The sequence below is a fragment of the Candoia aspera genome, chromosome 2 (genome assembly GCF_035149785.1).
Source record: "Candoia aspera isolate rCanAsp1 chromosome 2, rCanAsp1.hap2, whole genome shotgun sequence".
NCBI classification, from domain to species: Eukaryota; Metazoa; Chordata; class Lepidosauria; order Squamata; family Boidae; genus Candoia; species Candoia aspera.
Window position 1 is genome coordinate 109,786,915 of NC_086154.1, and position 20,380 is coordinate 109,807,294.

General features: G+C 43.7%; 1 protein-coding gene across 2 annotated transcripts in view; it reads left to right on the forward strand.

Annotated features, from left to right (window-relative positions):
• Window positions 1–20,039, forward strand: part of CASKIN2 (CASK interacting protein 2) — a 120,888-nt gene extending 100,849 nt beyond the window's left edge. Inside the window, exons 12-21 of one of the 2 annotated variants that reach the window (XM_063293117.1) lie at window positions 437–631; window positions 1,592–1,713; window positions 3,836–3,914; window positions 4,802–4,884; window positions 6,003–6,113; window positions 6,327–6,428; window positions 7,314–7,452; window positions 13,908–16,052; window positions 16,808–17,138; window positions 18,888–20,039. In XM_063293117.1, the coding sequence (XP_063149187.1) occupies window positions 437–631; window positions 1,592–1,713; window positions 3,836–3,914; window positions 4,802–4,884; window positions 6,003–6,113; window positions 6,327–6,428; window positions 7,314–7,452; window positions 13,908–16,052; window positions 16,808–17,138; window positions 18,888–18,984 (3,404 nt within the window). In that variant the 3' untranslated portion in view covers window positions 18,985–20,039. The remainder of the gene's footprint in view (window positions 1–436; window positions 632–1,591; window positions 1,714–3,835; window positions 3,915–4,801; window positions 4,885–6,002; window positions 6,114–6,326; window positions 6,429–7,313; window positions 7,453–13,907; window positions 16,053–16,807; window positions 17,139–18,887) is intronic. The other variant, XM_063293118.1, reaches the window with a different exon arrangement.
• Window positions 20,040–20,380: the final 341 nt, after the last annotated feature.

Below are 20,380 nucleotides of genomic sequence, written 5' to 3' on the forward strand. Positions count from 1 at the left end.
ATTGCGATCACATGACTGCAAGGGTACTGGGATGGCTGGAACTCTGAGGACCGGCCGTAACCACCATTCGTTCAGCACCATTGTAACTCTGAATGGTCACTGAATGAATAGTCATAGGTCGAGGACTACCTGTACAGGGGTTCTGTTGTTAATATAAGCTGCTGAAACTCCTTGTTTAGGAAGCATTCTGGAAGCATGTGGATAATGAATACACAATCCACATTATGCTATTTAAACTTCCAGTAGTGTGATCTTGAGATGAACCTATGTATTCCATGAGTACCTAAGTTGTCCTCTGGAGCAGCACCTTTGTCCATGCACTGAAGTCCTGCACAGTGTGTCCCACTGGGAAAGATTGGCCATGCAGACGCTCAGTCCACTGCCTTTCCTCTACATGCGCTCTGTTCTGACACGCATGTTTTGTCTCTACATATAGGCCTGACTCTTTCCCGCATGGTGCCCATACATCAGTGCCAGAGCCATGCAAAGGGGCTGCAGGTTATCACAGCCACCCCTCCTGGTGGGCTACAACTACATACCGACGCCTCTCCGCCACAGGCACCCCTCAGCCTCCCTACAGGCTGGGGCCACCTCTCCCTGGCCAGGACAGCTCCAGCAGCTGAGAGCCCAGGTCAGGGGCACAGCTGGGCGGGGCTGGGTGAGCATTCCTTCCAATGGAGCTGCCTGACTGCAGCAGAGGAGAGCACCGGCCAGGGAGGAAAGCAGCAAGGAGCAGGGAGATGTGTGCTTCCTCACAGTTACCACCTGAGTGTTTAACTCTGGAGACATGTTCTCTCTCACACATACCCACTTGTTCTTGATTGATTTGCATGTGTGTATGTGTGCATGCAGAACACTGTTGGGTCCTCGTTCTCGTCTGCCTTCATTAGAAAGATGGGCAATGGGTGGCCCTGCCCTCCAAATACTGCTGCACGCTAGTTTAGCCAATGGCAAGGATTGCTGAGAGTTGCAGTTCGGCAACAGTTGGAGGAACACATATTGCCCATCTGTGCTCTACTATACTGCACTACTACATTTGTAGTAGACGTCTGTAGACACCTCCAACCCTACCTGGTAGCCCCACCAAGGGCACATTTATTCCTTTCCTCTTTTATTTCAAGGGCAGTTTTACTTCTCAGGGCAGACTTCTAATAGCTTTGCAGCCACAACTACCAGAGTTGTGGCAAAGACATATATGCTTTTCTCTCCTTCAATCTGCACTTGCAGATTGGACATTCATAGGCATTCCTTCCCACATGAACAGACCCATGCATGTTTGCCCTCCCTGCCTGCTTGTTATGATCACTGCATCTTCCCTGGTATGTTGGGTTTAGACACAAAATCAGAACAAGTGGTGGCTGCTATAAGGAAAGAGTCACCTCGCTAAATTCCTGCACTGCTTGCCAGCTAATCTCTTCCTGAGAACAGGGATTTCTAATTCAGTGCTCCGTGCAAAGCCTGCAGGGCTGTGTAACTTGCTAATTCCAATTGTTTTCTTTCACCTAACATTTCCTTGTGGGTAGCAGAAAACCCTTATTCCCCTCTTTCCCCTCCACAACATCCAATTTGAAATGTCTCCTCTCCTGTACAGCAGGTGATAGGAACAGCGTGGGCAGTGAAGGCAGCGTCGGCAGTATCCGAAGTGCTGGTAGTGGTCAGAGTACTGAGAGTACCAATGGACAATTCATGGGAATCCTCATTGAGAATGTAAAGGTATGGAAATAGTATTTTTTCTGCAAAAGCATGAAAATATTTTCTTTTGTGATCTTCAGTCCATATTCCGCAATGGCAGTGCTTATCTGGTTGAATTTGGTTGTGAGGCCCATTTCAAAATCATAAATTTACGAGATCCACTGGGCAGAGAGCATCCACACAGCAGCAAAGTGAGAGAATTCAAAGACATGTAAAGCCAAATCCCAAGGAAAAGCCTTGGCAGCTTGGAATTGTAAGACTGGAATTCATGGTGGCCTTCACGGACTGTCATAGTTCCAGCCATCTTTTATTGATTGCTTATATGCCATCAGGAGAGCCAGTCTGGTGTCGTGGCTAAGGCATCAGGCTGGAAACTAGGGAACGGTGAGTTCTAGTCCTTCCTTAGGCACGAAGCCAGCTGGGAGACCTTGGGCCAGTCTCTCCCTCCCAGTCTTAGGAAGAAGGCAAGGGCAAACCGCTTCTGAAAAATCTTGCCAAGAACACTGCCAGGGATTAGACCAGGGAATTGTCAGGGATCAACACTGATTTGAAAGCACACACACACACGTGCCATCAAGTTGGTCTCAACTCTTAAGTACCACATAGATAGACCTCCAGGATGATGTGTCCCCAGCCTGGCCTTTCAGAACTTCCAATGATGCACCCATTGCTGTTGTAATTGAGTCCATCCACTTTGCTGCTCAACATCCTTTTCTTCTCTTTCTATGAGACTTCTTAAGGGAGCTAGATCTGTGCATAATATATCCAAAATACCATAATTTAAGCCTGGTTCAGCAACCCTACCAAGTCCTGATTGCTTTCCAAATAGCAGCAGCCTCTGAACCTACTTGGGCCCAGCTGGCTGTGACAAGGTCTGGCATCCTTCAGCCTGTTACTCCTGACATGCTTTGCCAGGTTCGGCTGTCTCCTGCCAAAGCCATGCGCTCTCTTTTCACACACCAGCATTCCTGAGGGCTGTATGGAGATGCTCCTGGGTCTGGGACAGGAATGCTTGGGCTGGTTGCTGGCTTGACTTCATTGACGGGGCCCAGCAGCACAGGATCCACTTCTTGAGATGCCTCTTCCTGGTCCTGCTATTAGCAGGGCTTTTGGGACCAGGCCATGACATTGTGATCTTCTTCCACTCAGGTGGTAACTGCCTTTAAGCCACCCTTTGTTTAAGAGCCTACATCTCACTTGGGGCTTATGCTCAAGTTCACGATCTGCTCATGGGTAATGAGCGAGATGGTAATGACAAAAAACTGAAAGTAAATAGTGAGATAATGTACTTTTTATGGCCAAACTAGATGAGATGTGGGAGTAGTTTCTCATTTAACAAAAAATTGAGATGCAGTTTTCTTTAGACCTTTGTCAGACATAAAAGCTCTAAATTTGATTTAGGCAGTGCCGAGTGACAGAGCTGAGTGTAACTCTTTTCCTAGAGGCTATATTTCTGTTCAGGTTCCTGGTCCTCCTCAGCTAGTTTACTCCCCACTATGGAAAATATAATGAGACCTGCTGTTACGTTTGCTCTCTTCTTCAGCTAGCAATTGCCTGGGAATTCCAAGGGTTGTAGTCTGAGTATAAATAGAGGGCAGCTAGTTGGGGAAGGATTTTTTTTTACTAGTTAGAGCCATTATTGTATGTTCTGTGGCAGCTATTTGAAAGGGTAGGGGTGCTGTATCAGACAGAATTCTCAAGGAATAACCATGTAATCCCTTTACATAGAGCAGTGCTATGTTTAATTCTGATGTAATGAATTGGATATGAGGGAGGCAGTAGTCTTCCTGTTTAGGGATCGATTCGTGATGGTTTCCATTCCCATCCCCTTTTCTTTCCGACCTAGGCTTTGAAAGTGACATTGAGCTACCATAGATTTGTGTTGCTTATCTGCAAAGAAGAAATTAAAAGAACAGTCTTCGAAGGGTTTGCTTCTAAGATCCCAGACGACTGGAAATTACCTTCTAGTCCTAAATATTCTTTAACCAATGGGCAATTGTGTGGCATTTGGGATGATCAGTATTAATTGCACAGTTGTAAATATGCTTTTGCTGATGCTATATACAAAATATTTGAGTGTGAGAAAAAGTCATATGTCTGCCAGATGGATGACTGATGGCTCTCTTCCCTCTTGTGTATGCAGCCACTTTTGCCTGGTGGGGAGGATCTGCAGCAACATGTCCTGAGTTCAAATTCTCACAATGGCCAGACCAGCTCCTTGGGTAAGTGGAGATGTTGTCTTCTTGAGACAAGAGGAATATATGTCGCAAAGGTGGCAAGGGGAAGCAGCATCTTTCCTAGTGACAACAAATAATAAGCTTTTCACAAGGTGAACATCCAGCTGGGATGGCATCCTTGCATGGCAGGGAGAGTGTGCTATTAATTTCTAACAGCACAGACTTAGAGCAGGGTTCTTGCGGTCTGCCCTGCAGCGCCAAATGCTGTTTTTGTGCAGCAGCTTTCCCCAGTCCGATACCCTCCAAATGAGTTGGATTACAATTCCCAGACTTCCCACTGGCTATGCTGGCTGGAAGCGTTGAAAGGAGAAGCCCAACACCCCTGAAAGGTATGGCACAGAAGGCTGCTCCAGATGTCTGTGAAAATCTATGCCTGAACGTCTTTGGTACAAGCAATAAAACATTGAAATTCAATACCATGTGAGGGTTGACTTTTTTTTTTAAGTCAACCCTCACATGCTATGGAATTTCAATGTTTTATTTGTTTATACCAAATTTATTTATTTGGTATAAACAATATTTTATTTGTTTATTCATATTAAACAAATATTGTTTAACATGAAATTGAGTATTCTATTTGATTGTACTCCCCCCTCCCCCAACAAGCTGTCGGTCTTGAGAAAATATCAGTTTTTAAATTAAAAATTAATAGGACGGAAATGTAAATAAAATCTACATTCCCTCTTGGTGAACTCCATGGGTATAAATGCAGAAACTGCCACCACCGCAGTGTAATGATTTCCAACTCCCTTCCGTGCCCTATTCAAATAAACAAATGTTACGTACCAGCAGGCCTTTTTGCGTGACTGTGTCCTCTGTTGATCCTTCCAAGGCTCTGTTGCCTGCTCTAATTTTGGTCTGGTTCTTCGTAGGGACCCCCATGCACCAGAATTTCTCCAGTGACAGGATCTTCTCCCACCAGTATCTACGTCCAGAGCAGCTCCTGGAAGGGAAGGTATTGGAATCTCTTTGGAATGTTTATAGAACAGACAGCACGTAGGAATTCTGATACCAGGTATTCCTCATAAAGTGGATGTTGTCTCAGGTAGCGTTTGATTGAAAACTATCTGGTGCCACCCTAGCCTGGAATTAGAAATATGGACAGAAGAACTGAAAGGATGCAGGGGAGAGACAGTTCAGGGTAGAGTAACAACAGATGCAGTGCTGGGGCTGGAAGGAAAATAAGTACACAAATTTCAGAACTGCTGTGTGTTTCCTCTGTTCCAGAGCTGTGTTGGCAAAGAGGCACACTTTATTAGTGGATCTAGTTGGTCCAGAAACTTCCCTGGCAAAGTCTCTTTTTATTGGTATTGCTATCAGAACAGAGAGAGTAAAATGCCAAGGGCAGCAGATGTTTCTATGGCTACTATAAAGAGATGTGCAAGGGCAGAGATCTCTCTTCCCAAGAAAATGCTGCTAATAAAATTTATATCCAATGCAATGGCAAAAGAAAGGAATGACATAGTAAAAAAATACTCCTGAGATCTTTCTAAGAAACCATATTATTAATAACTGGAAATAAATAAGTAGATTTGAAAGCATTGAATTGCACTTTCTGCACTCTAGTCTTGATTTGGAAAGTGCACTTGCAGACTGCATTTAAGAGGACTTTCCAAACAATAACTTGTTCATGTCTTTTCACTTTATCAAAAGAAACTTCATTACCTCCATTAAATAAGTGCATGCCAAGCATGTAGATGAATGGCAAAGCTTCACATTAAGTCCAAGCTTGCACAAATGTTGACAGTCTACTACCTTCAAATGGAGGCCCACCTGGAACTTAATGAGTGGCCCATCACTCAGTAAAAGTTGGGGCTTAAACTACAGCAAAAATAGGTAACCTGATGACTTCTTGGTGTTTTCAATTAAAACTCCAATAATCCTTACCCATTTGGTAAATTGGAGGTAGATGACCTATGCCCTGCTGTTTGACTTGTTTTTTTAATACATCTGCTCAAGCACACCATCAATATTTTGGTAAAATAACCAAAGGACTAAAGGAATGTAGGGATCATTGTGGTCTTTTCCATGCCATCACCTTCTCAAGGGGACTTCTCTTTCTCTTCTTTGTAGGATGCTGCAGCCATTTACAATTGGCTAAGTGAATTCCAGCTGGAATGCTATACAACCAACTTCCTGAATGCAGGTTATGATGTGCCAACAATCAGCCGCATGACTCCAGAGGTAAGATGAAAAAGCAGAGGGGCTGGGCAAAGGTGGGAAAGTGTCTTTGGGTTTCTCCACACTATTATTATTTGAGGCTTGTGAGAACTTGTCAATTTTCCCAGAAGAGACAGCAGGACACATGTTGTATAGATGTTTGGCTCCCCATTGTAGACTATATAAAATACATTTGGTTGTTAGGAGATAATGTATCTGGGCTACATTTTGTTCCAGGATCTCACAGCAATTGGTGTAACCAAGCCAGGCCACAGGAAGAAAATTTCAACAGAGATTGGACAGCTCAGCATTGCTGAATGGCTCCCAAATTATATTCCTGTGAGTATGGCAACTAGAGAGACCTACAGGAAGCCTGTGATCAGCTATATCCCTGTCAGCCAGTCAGAAGCAAGAGGTAGCGAGCAGGGCTATATTACAGCCCCTTAATTGCTTAGAATGGAAACACCACAGAAAAGTTTATGGAGTTCTTACTAAAGACTTTTGCTTATGTTAGAAGAGCAGAATTTAAGCCCATGGACTTGGTATATTGCCTGTTTCCTGCCTGAAATGCCCATATTTAAAATAGAATTAATAGGATTAAGTTCTAGCCCTGCCTTAGGCACAAAGCCAGCTGGGTGACCTTGGGCCAGTCACTCTCTCTCAGCTCCAGGAAGCAGGCAATGGCAAACCACTTCCAAAATCTTGCCAATAAAACTGCAGCAACTTTCCCAGGCAGTCGCCAGGAGTCAAAATCTGACTCGAAAGCATCCCCCTGTGAACTAATTAGTCTAAAGTAGGGAATAACTGAAGATCAACTTATTTATTTCAGAACTTGGGTTTGGAGGTGAGGGAACTGAACCTAGGCCTTCCTAATCTAAACCCAATAAGCTGTTCTCTACTCCACCAGGGCTATCATTTGCTCACTCTAATAAATTGATGATTTAAGTGAATGTTTTGAGCTATATATAATAATGGTGGTAATTTGAAGGCTGCTTGATTTTTGCTTGTCCTGCTTAGCCCTTATCCATGGAGGATGCCCTTCATGGTGCCTTCCAGTGAGCATAACAAATGGCAAGGGATTGCAGGCTCTATAACCCAAAACCTGATTTGACATATGTATCTTTGAGGATCCATTCAGCTTCCTAGCTTTCCCAAACTGCATAGACTTGGAGAGCAGCAGAGAGATTGCCTAATAAAACTCAATGTGATTGTACTGTTTTCTAGGATGACTTGATGGAATGGCTGAGTGCTATTGGTCTACCCCAATACCACAAGAAGCTGGTGAGCAACGGTTATGACTCCATCAACATTGTGACCGATCTGACTTGGGAGGATTTGCAAGAGATTGGCATCAACAAACTTGGTGAGAAGAAATGAAGAGACAGAGGCAGAACCACTGGGGCATTGGGAACTTCTGGTTGTTTTAATGTTGTACTGTACTAACAAGGCTGTTCCTGTAAAGATCCATAGTGTAATATTCACTGCACCTCAGCCTGGTTATGTTGCAGTGATGCATCTCTGAGAACGTTATAACTGACCTGGAATGGAGAATCCAGTCAGTCTGTATTTTGGTTATCCATTAGAAGACTATTATCATGACTGTGGTACTTTCAGGCAGAGAATAAGAACCTGATGCCCTCAGAATTTTTAGCCACAATTCCCAGGCTTTTGTCACTAACTGGGCATGACGGGAGTTGAAATCTAAAGCACATCAGTTTGCCTGCTTCTGGCCTAAGGTGAATCCAAGAGGGATAGTCATAAATAGTTGTTTTTAATAAAACCAACAAAGAATAATGCAGCACCTCACAAAAGCTTATACAGTCCAAAGCCTCTTAGTTTTAAACTTACTCCTGAGATTCCATGGGATCCTAAGGAAAGTGTTCCCTTATTCAAATAGATTGACAACTTCCCCAAATTTTGTTGGCTGACTTCCAATTTGCTCTGTGATATGTAGCCATAAGAGAACATTGGACATCTTCATTTTTGCACAGAGCTTGCCAAGGCCATCCCCAAAAGGAGGGGGCCTCCTAGACTGTATCCACACAATTCTCTTCTGTTCACTGTGATTTTGCAGCAGAGAGATGGATGCAGCAACAGTATGAAACATTGCAAAACCTTTGTAAGGCACCCTGGTGTCCTACCTTCTCATGGATGTCCCTTCTTACTCAAGCAGAGCAGAGTCCTGTGGTACCTTAAAGCAAGAGTGGGCAATGTTTGGAGTAATGGGTTACACTGTTGGTTGTGGAACATTTTGCACCTACACGTACATCCTTCCCTTTGCCTTCAGGTATTACTAGGGAGAGAGGTTTTAATCTGTCCCCTTCTAGCAGTGTGGCTTGAGGGATTGTGGTTCACTGCCACTCTCTCAGCAACTCTGATTAAGAATCAGGAAACTTTCAGTCCTGTCACTGTGCCACATGGGCAACTCATAGACAGCTGTGACAGCTATTTATTTACTTGCTTATTTATTTATTTTTCTATCCCGCCTTTATTATTTTTTATCAATAACTCAAGGTGGCGAACATACCAAATACTCCTTCCTCCTCCTATTTTCCCCACAACAGCAACCCTGTGAGGTAGGCTGGGCTGAGAGAGAGGGACTGGCCCAGGGTCACCCAGCTGGCTCTTATGCCTAAGGCGGGACTAGAACTCTCAGTCTCCTGGTTTCTAGCCTGGCGCCTTCACCACTAGACCAAACTGGCTATAAGGGACGGGATGGTGTAATTGAACATCAACAGTTGGAAGCACTGAAGCAAATTCCTCATCTGAACCAGCACCTCAGGCAGGCATTTCGTTAGTCAGCTAACTAATTTCCTTAGCATTCTGGAGTTGCTGGAGCAATTCGCAACAAAATAAGCTTAAATAAATATCATAATAACATCCCAAATCCTTAAAATCAGTCAATACAAAAAATTAAAATTTCACCTGATCTGCACTGAGCACTAAGATGCTTAGGTGTTTATTCTCTTTGGAACTGATTGTCATGCAGCTTCCTGTCTGTCCGAGCAGCCATGTTCCATTCACTTTTCTACTTTGGTCTAGGAAACTGCCTTCTCCCACTTCATAGAAGCCCAGTTCAAGGCAGATCTCAGAACGGCTATATCTACATCAGTGTTTCTTACACTTTTTTCTCTCAGGACCCCTTCCCAGTTTTAAAAATTATGGAGGACCCCAAAAGAGCTTTGGTTTGTATGGGTTATATTTATTGATATTTACCGTATTAAAAATTAAAATTCATGCATTCGCTGCCACTACTGTTTCTCATGATTGTTTGATGGGATTTTAATATTGTATTCTTTTTCAGCATAGGCTGGCAAATAATTTTGATTTTGTGGACCCCTGAAAGAGTCTTGGGGGACCCCCAGGGGTCCTAGGACCACACTTGAAGAAACACTGATCTAGATCATCCTCTTTTCTTAACAACAACAGGATGCAGATGCCTCCATGGAATATTGACAGTCCCATAAGCATTTCTTCTCCAACTTCTGGCCTGATTTGATGAGTTAGCCAGCTCAGCCACCCCATCAACTTTTGGCTGGCTCACTACCAAAGCCCTGTCTTACAGTGAAGAAGAAGAAAAAGAGGAGGGGAGGAAGCTTGTCCCTTTCTTTGGAGGCAGGAATTAGTATAGTCTTTGGCGCTGTACCAGATTCCCAGAGTAATTGAATCCTGTTTTGAATGAAGACAGCCTTGTTTGTCCATGGTATGGGTATAACCTAAATATGCCAGCTGGCTTCATCCCCAACAGCCAAACCTGTAAGTTATTGGGTGTACATGACAAATAACTGTTGATGAGACCTCCTTCAAACAGATGACCCACCTCTGACCCACCTAAAACCGCTGCTCTGGTTTCACCCTTCCCACTGCCTCACTCAGCTTCCCCCGTTGCCTTGTACAGAATGTCAGGAACTGTCGCCCCATTCTGTATTCATGAATATAAAAAAGGAATGCCATAGCCCTACTCACATAACGTGCTTAACTGGGTCATGGGAGTAGGAAAAATGGCTTCGTTTACCCTGCCAATTAATCCTAAAGGAGTTAGATTTAATCCCAATAAAATGACTCCTTCTAGTCAGTGGTATTGCCTGAATAGTTCTTAAAATCCCTACAGAATAGGGCCTCTCCAGGCATGCTGTTTTTATGGCTGTTTTGGTTCTCAGGTCCCCACTGTTGCACTGAGGCAAGGAGGGAGATGAAATAGAAAGGAATGGCCGCACACATTTTTCCCTCTCTAGCAAAAGGATATATTATTCTTGTTGTTCTTGTTTTTAATTGTTATTTTAAAAGGGAAGGGGGACAAATGCAGGAGGACTAAAGAGATGGAGGACAAGGTAGAGTTATTCTAGTGATTGAGGTGGCATATAAACCGATAAATAAAAGCCAACCCATTCATTCCAGCTTGTATACTGCTGGTAGCAGCAAAGAATGAATTAGCAGTGGAGGTGACTGCTGGATTATTTGTTGTTGTGTAAATGCAGTTACTATCCTCAAGGCACTAAAGAAAAGGCCCTTTAAACAGATGATGCAGAAAAAGATAAGTGCAGAAATGACTCCTTCCAGGCTGCTCATCTTACAGAGGTCCTTTTGGGCACAGAAAAGAAGAGCCTTGAGCCTAGTGAGATGCTGCAGAGAGCTCACTAAGCTTTCAGGCAAGGGTGGGTGATATATTGAACAGTAAAGCCTATTAGGATTCAATTCATTAACTGTCCAGCCAGTTATTAATCTTGGTTGCTCTTAAAAAACTAAACAGTGCTGAACCAGGAAATCCCAAAGTTGTAGGTTAGAGGAAACTGAAGAAATATTATGGAAGAAGGCAATGGAAAACCAATTCCATGTTGCTAGAAAACTACACTGATGTGTTAATTTTATCACCAGGAGCTGAGCTCAGCTTGAAGGAGAATTTTACCTTTAATTCAATATTGGTTGATTACATGCCATGAAGTCAGTATCACCTCTTAGTGACCACATATAGATTTTCTCCAGGATTAATTCCAAAACCAGAAGCATAAAAGATCCCGAGCTCATTATAAGTTAATGAATATATTAATATTAATAATTATAAGTTAATAATTATATGCCACACGTATATTCCTATAGGTCAATAGGAATATATGTGTGGCAAACATTCAGCTAATATTTATACCTGCAAGAAAAACCAGCAATGCTTAAAATTAATCTCTAACAGCAGATGGCTTGTAAAACAAGCAATTTAGAAACAAAGAATTTGGCCTCACTGGTGCAGTTGTTCTTACAGCTGCTAAAGGACAACTAATCTAAAATTCAATCTCTCTACCTGAAAGCTCCCTTTAAAAAGATATTATTAATTCAGGAATGAGAGTCTATATAAAAAGGGTAGTGCAGAAGGATGTGACACATACTGTAGATTCAACTTCACCTTCAACATACAGGCAAATTGTTTGGGAGTAGAGGAGGTTTTTTTGTACCTGCTTGATAAGAATATTAAAAGCAAGATATTAAACTGGCAATTCTGGAGGCCTGCTGGTGCTTGAAATTTGCTATGTTAATAAAAATGCTAACACAACGTCATTTATCATAGTCCTGCACAGGGAAATCTAGAAAGCTGTATCTTGTTGAAGTTCCATGTCCCAAATTTGCTCTTTATTTATTTGCATTCTCGTAACCCAACAAACCTGTGAATACATGGGTAAATCTTAATATTTAAGCCTATCTTTAGAATTCTTTCCAAGCCAGTTATCTACCAGACTTAAAAGGCCAAGAGCTTTTGGAATGTACCTGGGCACTGCAATAACAAGCATAAACATTTAGACTGGAATACTGTCAGAGCTTCTGTTTCTTTAGAGAAACATATTTATGCCTGGATGAAAAGACAAAGTGTAACTTTTGCTTCATATATCTTTAAAGGTGCTGGAGCACTAAAGCTATCTCTAAGGACTACTGTTGACCTTCTCTGGCTTTCTCTCTACAGCATCCTGTACATGTGCCTTTCAGAATAATGTCGCTTGCAAGACCTCATCTCAGAACTTATATCATTTTACCAGTTCTCTCACATTCCCATCAATTTGCCATCTATGATTTTTCTCCCAAATTTTCCTTGATCTTTAAAAATTTAATGGTCAGCTGTTCTGCTACACAACAGAAGGCAATTGCCCTTAGTGCTCCCAAATTCAGTAAGGAATACTAAGGATGATCATTGTCTGAATACACTGTAGTAAAAGAGGTCCATAGCCGACTTAGGGAGATGTTCTGTTGTAGAGAGATTTGTACAGCCAACAAATTTATATAAAAATTAAGTAGGAGCAGGGAGACAATGTGCACCTGTATGAACTATATGGGTACAGACAGCTATAATTACGGGATTCCACTGTTCTCGATTATGTGCCATCAAGTCGTTTTCAACTCCTAGTGACCACATAGATAGATCTTCAACAATTCCAGGCAAATCAAGACTTTTCCTGATTTCAGTTGTGACACAGGCTTAGATATCTCTGAGGATGGAATAGGCCCATTCTGGTAAGAGGTCTACCGGGGTTCAGTCAGGGGCTTACTTTCATAAGCTACAGTAAAGATAGAACCAAAATATTTATCCCAAACATTTGCTAAACTCCCTGTCAATTCTGGGTCCATTGAACTCCTTGGTTCAGTTCTAGACTAATGAACCTCTTCCAATCAAGTGCTAAAAAACTGCACAATTTCCCAGCTTAAAAGCTGTGGCTGTTTGTTATAAATTCTCTCTCAAAGCATTCAATGTCTTCCTACTAATTAAAACTTTGGATAGTATCTCCACTTAAGAATCAGAAATTTGGGGGCAATCTCAATATTATCTTGACAAGGGAGCAAGCAGGGTTTACATCAGCATCTGAAACTGCTCAAAGCCATTTTTCAGTTAATCTGCTGATACTATTATTAACTGAAGATGGAGCCACTGCTCTGAGCTGAGCAGGTCTAAAGTTGCTTTCCACATTGTCAAAAACCACCTTTCCCTCATGAAAACTGTCTGCACTACCGTTTACAGTTAAATGATGTGCATTATAATTGACAGGTTGAAGGCCCAAGATTAGGGGCTGCTGATCACTCATTACTGATTAAACGAAGTACATGAGACTATCCTATAATCAGTGCCACTGGCTTCTTGCCCAGAATACAAGGGGTATTCCCTGATGTCTACTTTATAAGGGAGTCCAGACTAAGAAACAGACACCATGTAGATTTAAAGCTACTTTTATTAGAACAGCTGTAGTAATAGAACCTTGCAAGTCTGAATGTGCTTCCCTTCCTCCTCCTCCTATCTTCATGTAAATTGTGGGGTAGGGCTGTCAGAGGTGTTTTTGTAAACCACTTGCTTGGTCGGAGCTCAAGCCTCATTTATCTGATCGTTGCCTTGGCAGTAAACCTTCCCTCTGTCCTTCAAGGCCATCCTTTATACTTACTACACCCAACTACATCACTCAGATTGATGCCCATTCAGAATAATTAGCCTAATTATTTGTTGTTTGGGAATGAGCCACAAGACTTCCATTTCCTCCTCTCCCTCAGTCTGGAGAGCTGGGGTAGGTTGTGATATAGTGACTGGTTGAAGGCTACCCAACAAGCTTCATGGTTGAGTGGGAATGCTCTAATCCCTATACACACTGGCTCTTAATGAAGGTGGTGCTGTACCTACCATTCACCTGTTCTGCTCTCTGTAATAAAGCCAAGGCTTGTTTCTTATGTATGAAATGACCTAAATTAATATATGTTCCACAGGCCTGGCCTCAAGCGGGGAACTGGGAAATCAAAAGAAAAGGCTCCCATACAATTCCTGAGCTTATTTTTCTGCTTTTCTTGTGTGACATGCAGGCCACCAAAAGAAGATCATGCTGGCTGTCAAGAAGCTGACAGATCTTTGTAAGAGTCAGAGTCAGGCTGAAGTCAGCACTCTTAGGCGCAAGATCCCTAGTGCCTTGGAAATAGTCACCATTGAGACTGTGGAGAATGGGGAGTGCCATTCTCCTCTCACCCCCAAAATGACCACTTTTCAGGACAGTGAGCTGAGCCATGAGCTCCAGACAGCCATGTCCAACAGCTGCCAAGAGTCATTGACCATCAAGAGTACACAAGCTATGTCACGGAGCCAAGAGAGCATTGGTGCACGATCCAGAGGATCAGGACATTCCCAGGAGAACATGCTATCCCAAAGCACCTCCTCTAGCCATTCTCAGGAGAGTTTGGGTAGCGGCGAAGGGAGCAGTGGGAGCAGTGGAGGGCATTCTTTCACCCAGCCCTGTCCTGTGGAGAACTCTACCAGTACCCAGGGTCGACCCAGCCCAGACCACTATGGAAAATTCATTCCGTCGCTCAATGGACCAGATGGAGTCAATGGCTATTCTAGCAGTTGTATGGGAAGTCCCCTGAAGGAGAGAAATCTGCCTGAGGGGATGGATCACTACCAGAGACCAAATGCCTCACCAGAGCCATCAAGCCCCCTACCAGTCCCCTCCCCCTGCACATCGCCCCACACCGCCAGCAAGGGAACAGCCCCGTATGTCTTCATGTATCCCCACGTATCACTGAAGGCTCAGTCAGCAACTCCACCTCCCATGCCTGAGCAGGCCAAGGTGTCTACCCACTTGTCAGTCCAGAGGACCATCCTCCAGTCAACTGCCCAGAAAGCTTTCTCCTATCTCCATTCCCACTGTGGCCCCTCAGAGCCACCTCAGGTGCCCCCAAAGCCTAGGCCTGAGCAGCAAAATGGTGAGGGCTTTAAGCACAAGAAACGCTCACACAGCTTGAACCGCTATGCACTGTCTGATGGGGAACCTGATGAGGAAGAGCCAGCTAGCAGCTCAGTGGGGTCTTATGCTACCCTCACCAGGCGGCCCGGGCGCAGTCAGATCTCACGGACACAACCACCCTCAGATGCTAAAGTCTTGCGCAGTCAGTCTTTTGCTATCCGTGCCCGGAAGAAAGGCCCTCCACCTCCTCCTCCTAAACGCCTCAGTTCGGTCTCCAGCCCTCCAGCAGTTGATGCAGAGTTTGAACAAGGCCAACAGTCACAGAATGGATCCTTGCTGTCCCAGGATGAAGGGGATAATGCTAATGACAGAGCTTGCCTTGTGAAAAATGCAGCTACTAAGCTTGATAGGCCAATCTATGATGGGAGCCCAACCCAGCCTCTTCAGTCTTCACAGACCTCCAGTTGTGGTCAAGAAGGAATCAAGAAAGGTAGCCTACACAATTCAATTCAAGGAGGCCTTGGTAACACCAATACCATGAATGGTAGAAGCCAAGTCTTTGAAGGCAATGCTCCCAGGAGACGAACATGCAGCGAATCTTCAGTTACCCTGACAGAGGCTGTGCAGCACAACCATGAGGACATCCGATCAGACACCGAGGAAGACATTCCAGTTGAGAAGGATGACTGTGCCAAATCCCCTTGTTCCTCCCAAAACAGCTCCAGTGAGTGCATTCCTTTTGCAGAAGAAGGCAACCTAACCATCAAACAGCGACCAAAGCCTTTTGGGCAGCTCAAGGCAGATGCCCCCACTCCAGACTCAGACTCTGCTCCTGCTCAGCCCAATGGGAAAGAGTCTCAAGAGGCTTCGGCAAAAGAAGCCCCAGTGTTGGAATTCAATCTCACCGAATCTGACACAGTCAAGAGGCGGCCCCGCTGCAGAGAGAGGGAACCTCTCCAGAATGTACTGAAGGCATTTGGCACGGCCACCCCAAGCCCAGGCACAACAACCACAACCCCACAGTATGCCCAGGCCCAGACAGTAAGCATCAGTGGGCCTTCACTGCGTGTGATGGAACCTCTCCCTACCACAGACCCGTTGGAGGATGACAGCATGGCATTCCAAATAGGTGAGATAGAGAAAAGCATCCTGTCCCTGGAGAGGGGGATTAACAAGCTTCCTGTCTCTTTGAAACCAACCAGTCCAGGACCACTGCAGAGTGAGAGGCATGGAGGATCATTTCAGCTGAGACTACCAGCCACAGTAACAGGTAGGTTGCAGGTTTTTCTGCTGCACTGGGAAAGCTGGCATTAACTTCCAGGGCTACTCCCAAGAAACTGTAATTTTTAATATAACTTATGGGAAAATTATTATTGGTAAACAGTATTAACTATAAAGGTAAAGGTTTCCCTTGACGTAAAGTCCAGTCGAATCCGACTCTAGGGGGCGGTGCTCATCTCCGTTTCTAAGCCTTGGAGCCGGTGTTGTCATAGACACTTCCGGGTCATGTGGCCAGCATGACGACTCGGAACGCCATTACCTTCCCGCCGAAGCGTTACCTATTGATCTACTCACATTTGCATGTTTTCGAACTGCTAGGTGAGCAGGAGCTGGGACTAGCAACAGGAGCTCACCCCGCCGCGCGATTTCGAACCGCCGACCTTCCGATCGACAGCTCAGCGGTTTAACCCGCAGCGCCACTGCGTCCCTTGTTATATATTATCAAATTTATCAAATATATTAACTATATTTGATAAATTTTATGTAAATTTAAATTTAATTCAGATACAGTTTTTGTCCTGGTCTGGCCTACTTCGTTACAGAAGTCCTATCTGATCTAGAGAGTGTGACCCTTCAGTCCCTTTGCATAATGGCTTAGTGAGCTGTGGGAACCCAGCCACTGCTTGCTCTTTCTAGAGAATGTGGACACCTGTTGTTACTGCACCTTACTGGCTGAACTCCACGGGGCGCACTGCAGACCATTCTGCATCAGATAGGACACTGAGCACTAGCTTTTAATTTCAGACATGACGGCCATGCCAACCTCCATCGCTTCTACCAAGCTGGTATTTTCAGGACCCAAAACCATCTTTCAGCAAGTCTTGAAAAACTCTCACCAAACAAGTCCCCCCAGGGCAACCACTGAGATGATGTCAGAAGGAACAAGTCCCTATCCCATGAAACTGGGGCTCAGCAGTAAGCCTGCCTTCAGTTTTGGGATGCCCCTTCCACCAAGATCTTCAGGCATGTGTCCAGATGTAATACAGACTCAGCAGCGTCTGGAACAAACCAGTTCATCTTTGGCATCCACACTTGAGGCTGCCGAAAAGGAGATCATTGCAGAGGAAGCCGACAGGTGAGTAGATTGGATGTAGAAGGTATTGAACAAAGCATCTTCAAGTTGCATTGGGATAGATAGGCAGAAAATGCAGAAAAGCATGTTTCAAATACATACCTGTATGCCCTGATTCATTAGGACCAGAAGTATTCAGATTTTTTCAAGTTCAGCTTTGTTGTGTGAAATTACACACAGCATTTTGTCTGTAATGGCTCTCCCATTTCTCCTAAGCTATGGTGGTTCCACCAAACTTCTCTTCCCCCACTACTACCATATAGCAACATAAAAGGGCCACGGTGCCATCTCAATAGGAACAGGCTATGTGGATCACTTCTTCAAAACCACAGATCTTTGCACCCTGTTGTAATTTTGGTACCCCCCTGCCTATTCTTGCCTCAAATCTCAAAGTAAGGAAAACCTATGCAGTAGCTGGGCATATATGGCTGCAAGAGACAGATAGTCTGTTATACCAAGCCTGGAAGCTGTTGCCAAAAAGCCAGCTGATATGTTCCTCTTTCCCAGCCTCTGCCAATTGATGGGTAGCATTAATCGGTATTGACAGAATTTCCAAGTCACCTTCAGGGCAGCCCCATTATAACGTATATTCCAATAGTCAGCTTCAGAATATAAATGCATAGGTCAGGATCACAACTCTAGAAAGGGTGTAGTCCTGCTTATGCAAGAGATGAAGCTAATACGTGGCCTTTTATTAATGATAAATCTTCCTTATCACTCTATTCCCAGAAAAAGCAGACTTCTGGAGGCAGTACAAATCTCCCATATCTGTTTTAAGAAGGAAAATGTAGCTTCTGTCACAGGAAGGACCACCGCTCTGGAGCAGTGGAATGACTAACCAGCGTTTTCTTCACTTTGTCAGGATTAAGTTTTTTACTCATATCTTACCACCAAGGCTACCCATCATTTGAAAAGAGAGACAGAGAGAGTGTGGCACAACTTACCTTACCTGTATGTGCATAAGTAGGTGTTGAGCTGGAGCCAAAACTGTTAGTTGGCATAGATGCTTGAAGTACCTGTTACTTTTACTGCTTCTTTTGATTCAATATTTTTTTTACTATTTTTCAAATATTTTTCTAATAAACTGTCTCGGGGGTTGTCTGGGGAGAAAGGGCAAGCTACAAACATAAATTATTTAACAGCATGAATGTTTAATGTGTCAAAAAGATGCAATTTTTGAAACATTAAAAAAAACTTACCATGCATGGACATATTTTATAATATATTCTGAGATGTTACTTAAGATAAACATGTATGTGGTTTACCCAACACATTCAGCTGTGCATCTTTTTTCCTATTTTCTTCTTTTGGACAATCACACATTGCCCCTCTATGGTGAGGTATGTATTATCCAAAGGCTGTCCAAGATATTTTGATACTGAGGCAGAAAATCCTACCTTTCCTTAGGAATAAAACTGAAACAATTAGCTGCCTCTTTCTAAAATCAGATTCCTTAGGCAATCATCTCCCTTCTCTCTCTCTGATGGAAGTATTGGTCTGGGTGTTATTTATCTCAAGAATGTACAGCAGTTTTAACAGCAGCACCTTAAAGACTGAAACAGCTATAAAATATGATCTATATATGGAAGCAGGCCATTCTTAGGAAGACATTCCCATAACAAGGATAAGCAATTGTATCAAGTGCGTGGGTGAAATGGTCTTCGGTTCCCACAGAAAGGGGAGATCCATCCGACCTATCAATTTTACTCAAACTCTGCATTCACTCAGTATTTCTCCTATTTTTTTCTGCAGCTGTTATGGGACCACACACTCAGCCAAGAACATTCTTGAAGACATCAGCAACATGTTCAATGACCTAGCTGAGCAGCTGGATGCTATGTTGGACTGAGCACCAGCTTCTCTACATGCATTGTTGTAGGTTCATGCTTCTAACCTGACATGTATGACAGCTGGACAACCTTGGGTGCTGAGTCTCACAAGTACTTCTAGCTTCTCCTTCCTGCACTTTAGCATCTTGCTTACTTGACACGCCATGCTGGATACAGGCCCCTAGGTCTTCACTTCCAGCTGGAAACCACCCGATAGCCACTTATGCTCCAGTGCCATTCCTAAAGCTTTGACACAAGATGAAGCAAGCACACCAATGAAGATTGACTTGGTTTCTACCTGTCCACCAGAGAAACTGTACCAGCCTTATGAACTGATGGTGCACACCACACTGCAGTTGCAAAGGGGCAGAAAAAGTATCTATCACTCAGGCTAATTGTGGAAGAAGATCAGTGTCACTGTGAGCTCCTCAAAAGGTCTCATCCTACCTAATGCCATGTAGAACTACATTTCTTCTCAAGAATAACTCATTCTTTCTTCCTGGATTTTGTCATTTCAATAGTAACAGCATAGTATCAAGTTCTTCAGATAGTGACAACAGCAAAAGGGCTACTGTTCCTCCCACTGATTAGTAGCTGGCAGCTTGCAAAACAAGACAAATCCTTGAGGCCTTTTCAGTATATCAATACAGAAAACCCTCTATAACCTAGATGGGCTTAAATTCTGCACACAACATTTCAAAGCAAGGCTTTGGGAGAAACTGAAAGCTACTTGACCTTTCCCAAATCTTTTAGACTCATTCAATGCATGGGACCGGAAGACCAGAGAGCAGAGATTTGTCTTCCATTTTTAACCCCTTTCAGTAGACCCTGTGAGGGAGATGCAGATTGGTTTAGCAAACCCCCTAGTGATCATGATTATAAAAATATGCTAACATACCAACTGAGTTTCAGTTGTAGTCATCTTAAGTGACTTTTTCCAGTTACAGTATTCTCCTCTGCAGGGAACCAAACACTTTCGACAGCTAATAGACCTGTTGCCTTTTTAGGGAAATGAAAAATGGCAGAATTTGGGCTCTAAACTATTGCTTTGCAAATCTGCCCCTTAGTCCTTCCCCGTCAGAGTGCCTACAAGCTTACCATTAAACCCACGGGCAAGAGTCCAGAAGGCAAAAACCCAGCAATAGCTATGTTACCCTATTTCCCTTCAAAGAAGATGGTCTTGTGTGTTTATAGCCCCTACAGCCATATCCCAAGGATAGTGCTAACCTGGCAACTCACATTCCTGTGGTTGAATGAGAGAAGGGAGGAGAAAGTTGCACACAAATTCTACTTATAAGCTACAGACAAACTATAGCCAAGGTTTTCTTTTAATTATGCCTGAAACTATAACAGAGTCCTTCCCCCTTTGAAGATTTCTGCTGTCTGTAGACACAATTGAATGGTTTACCAGGAGGG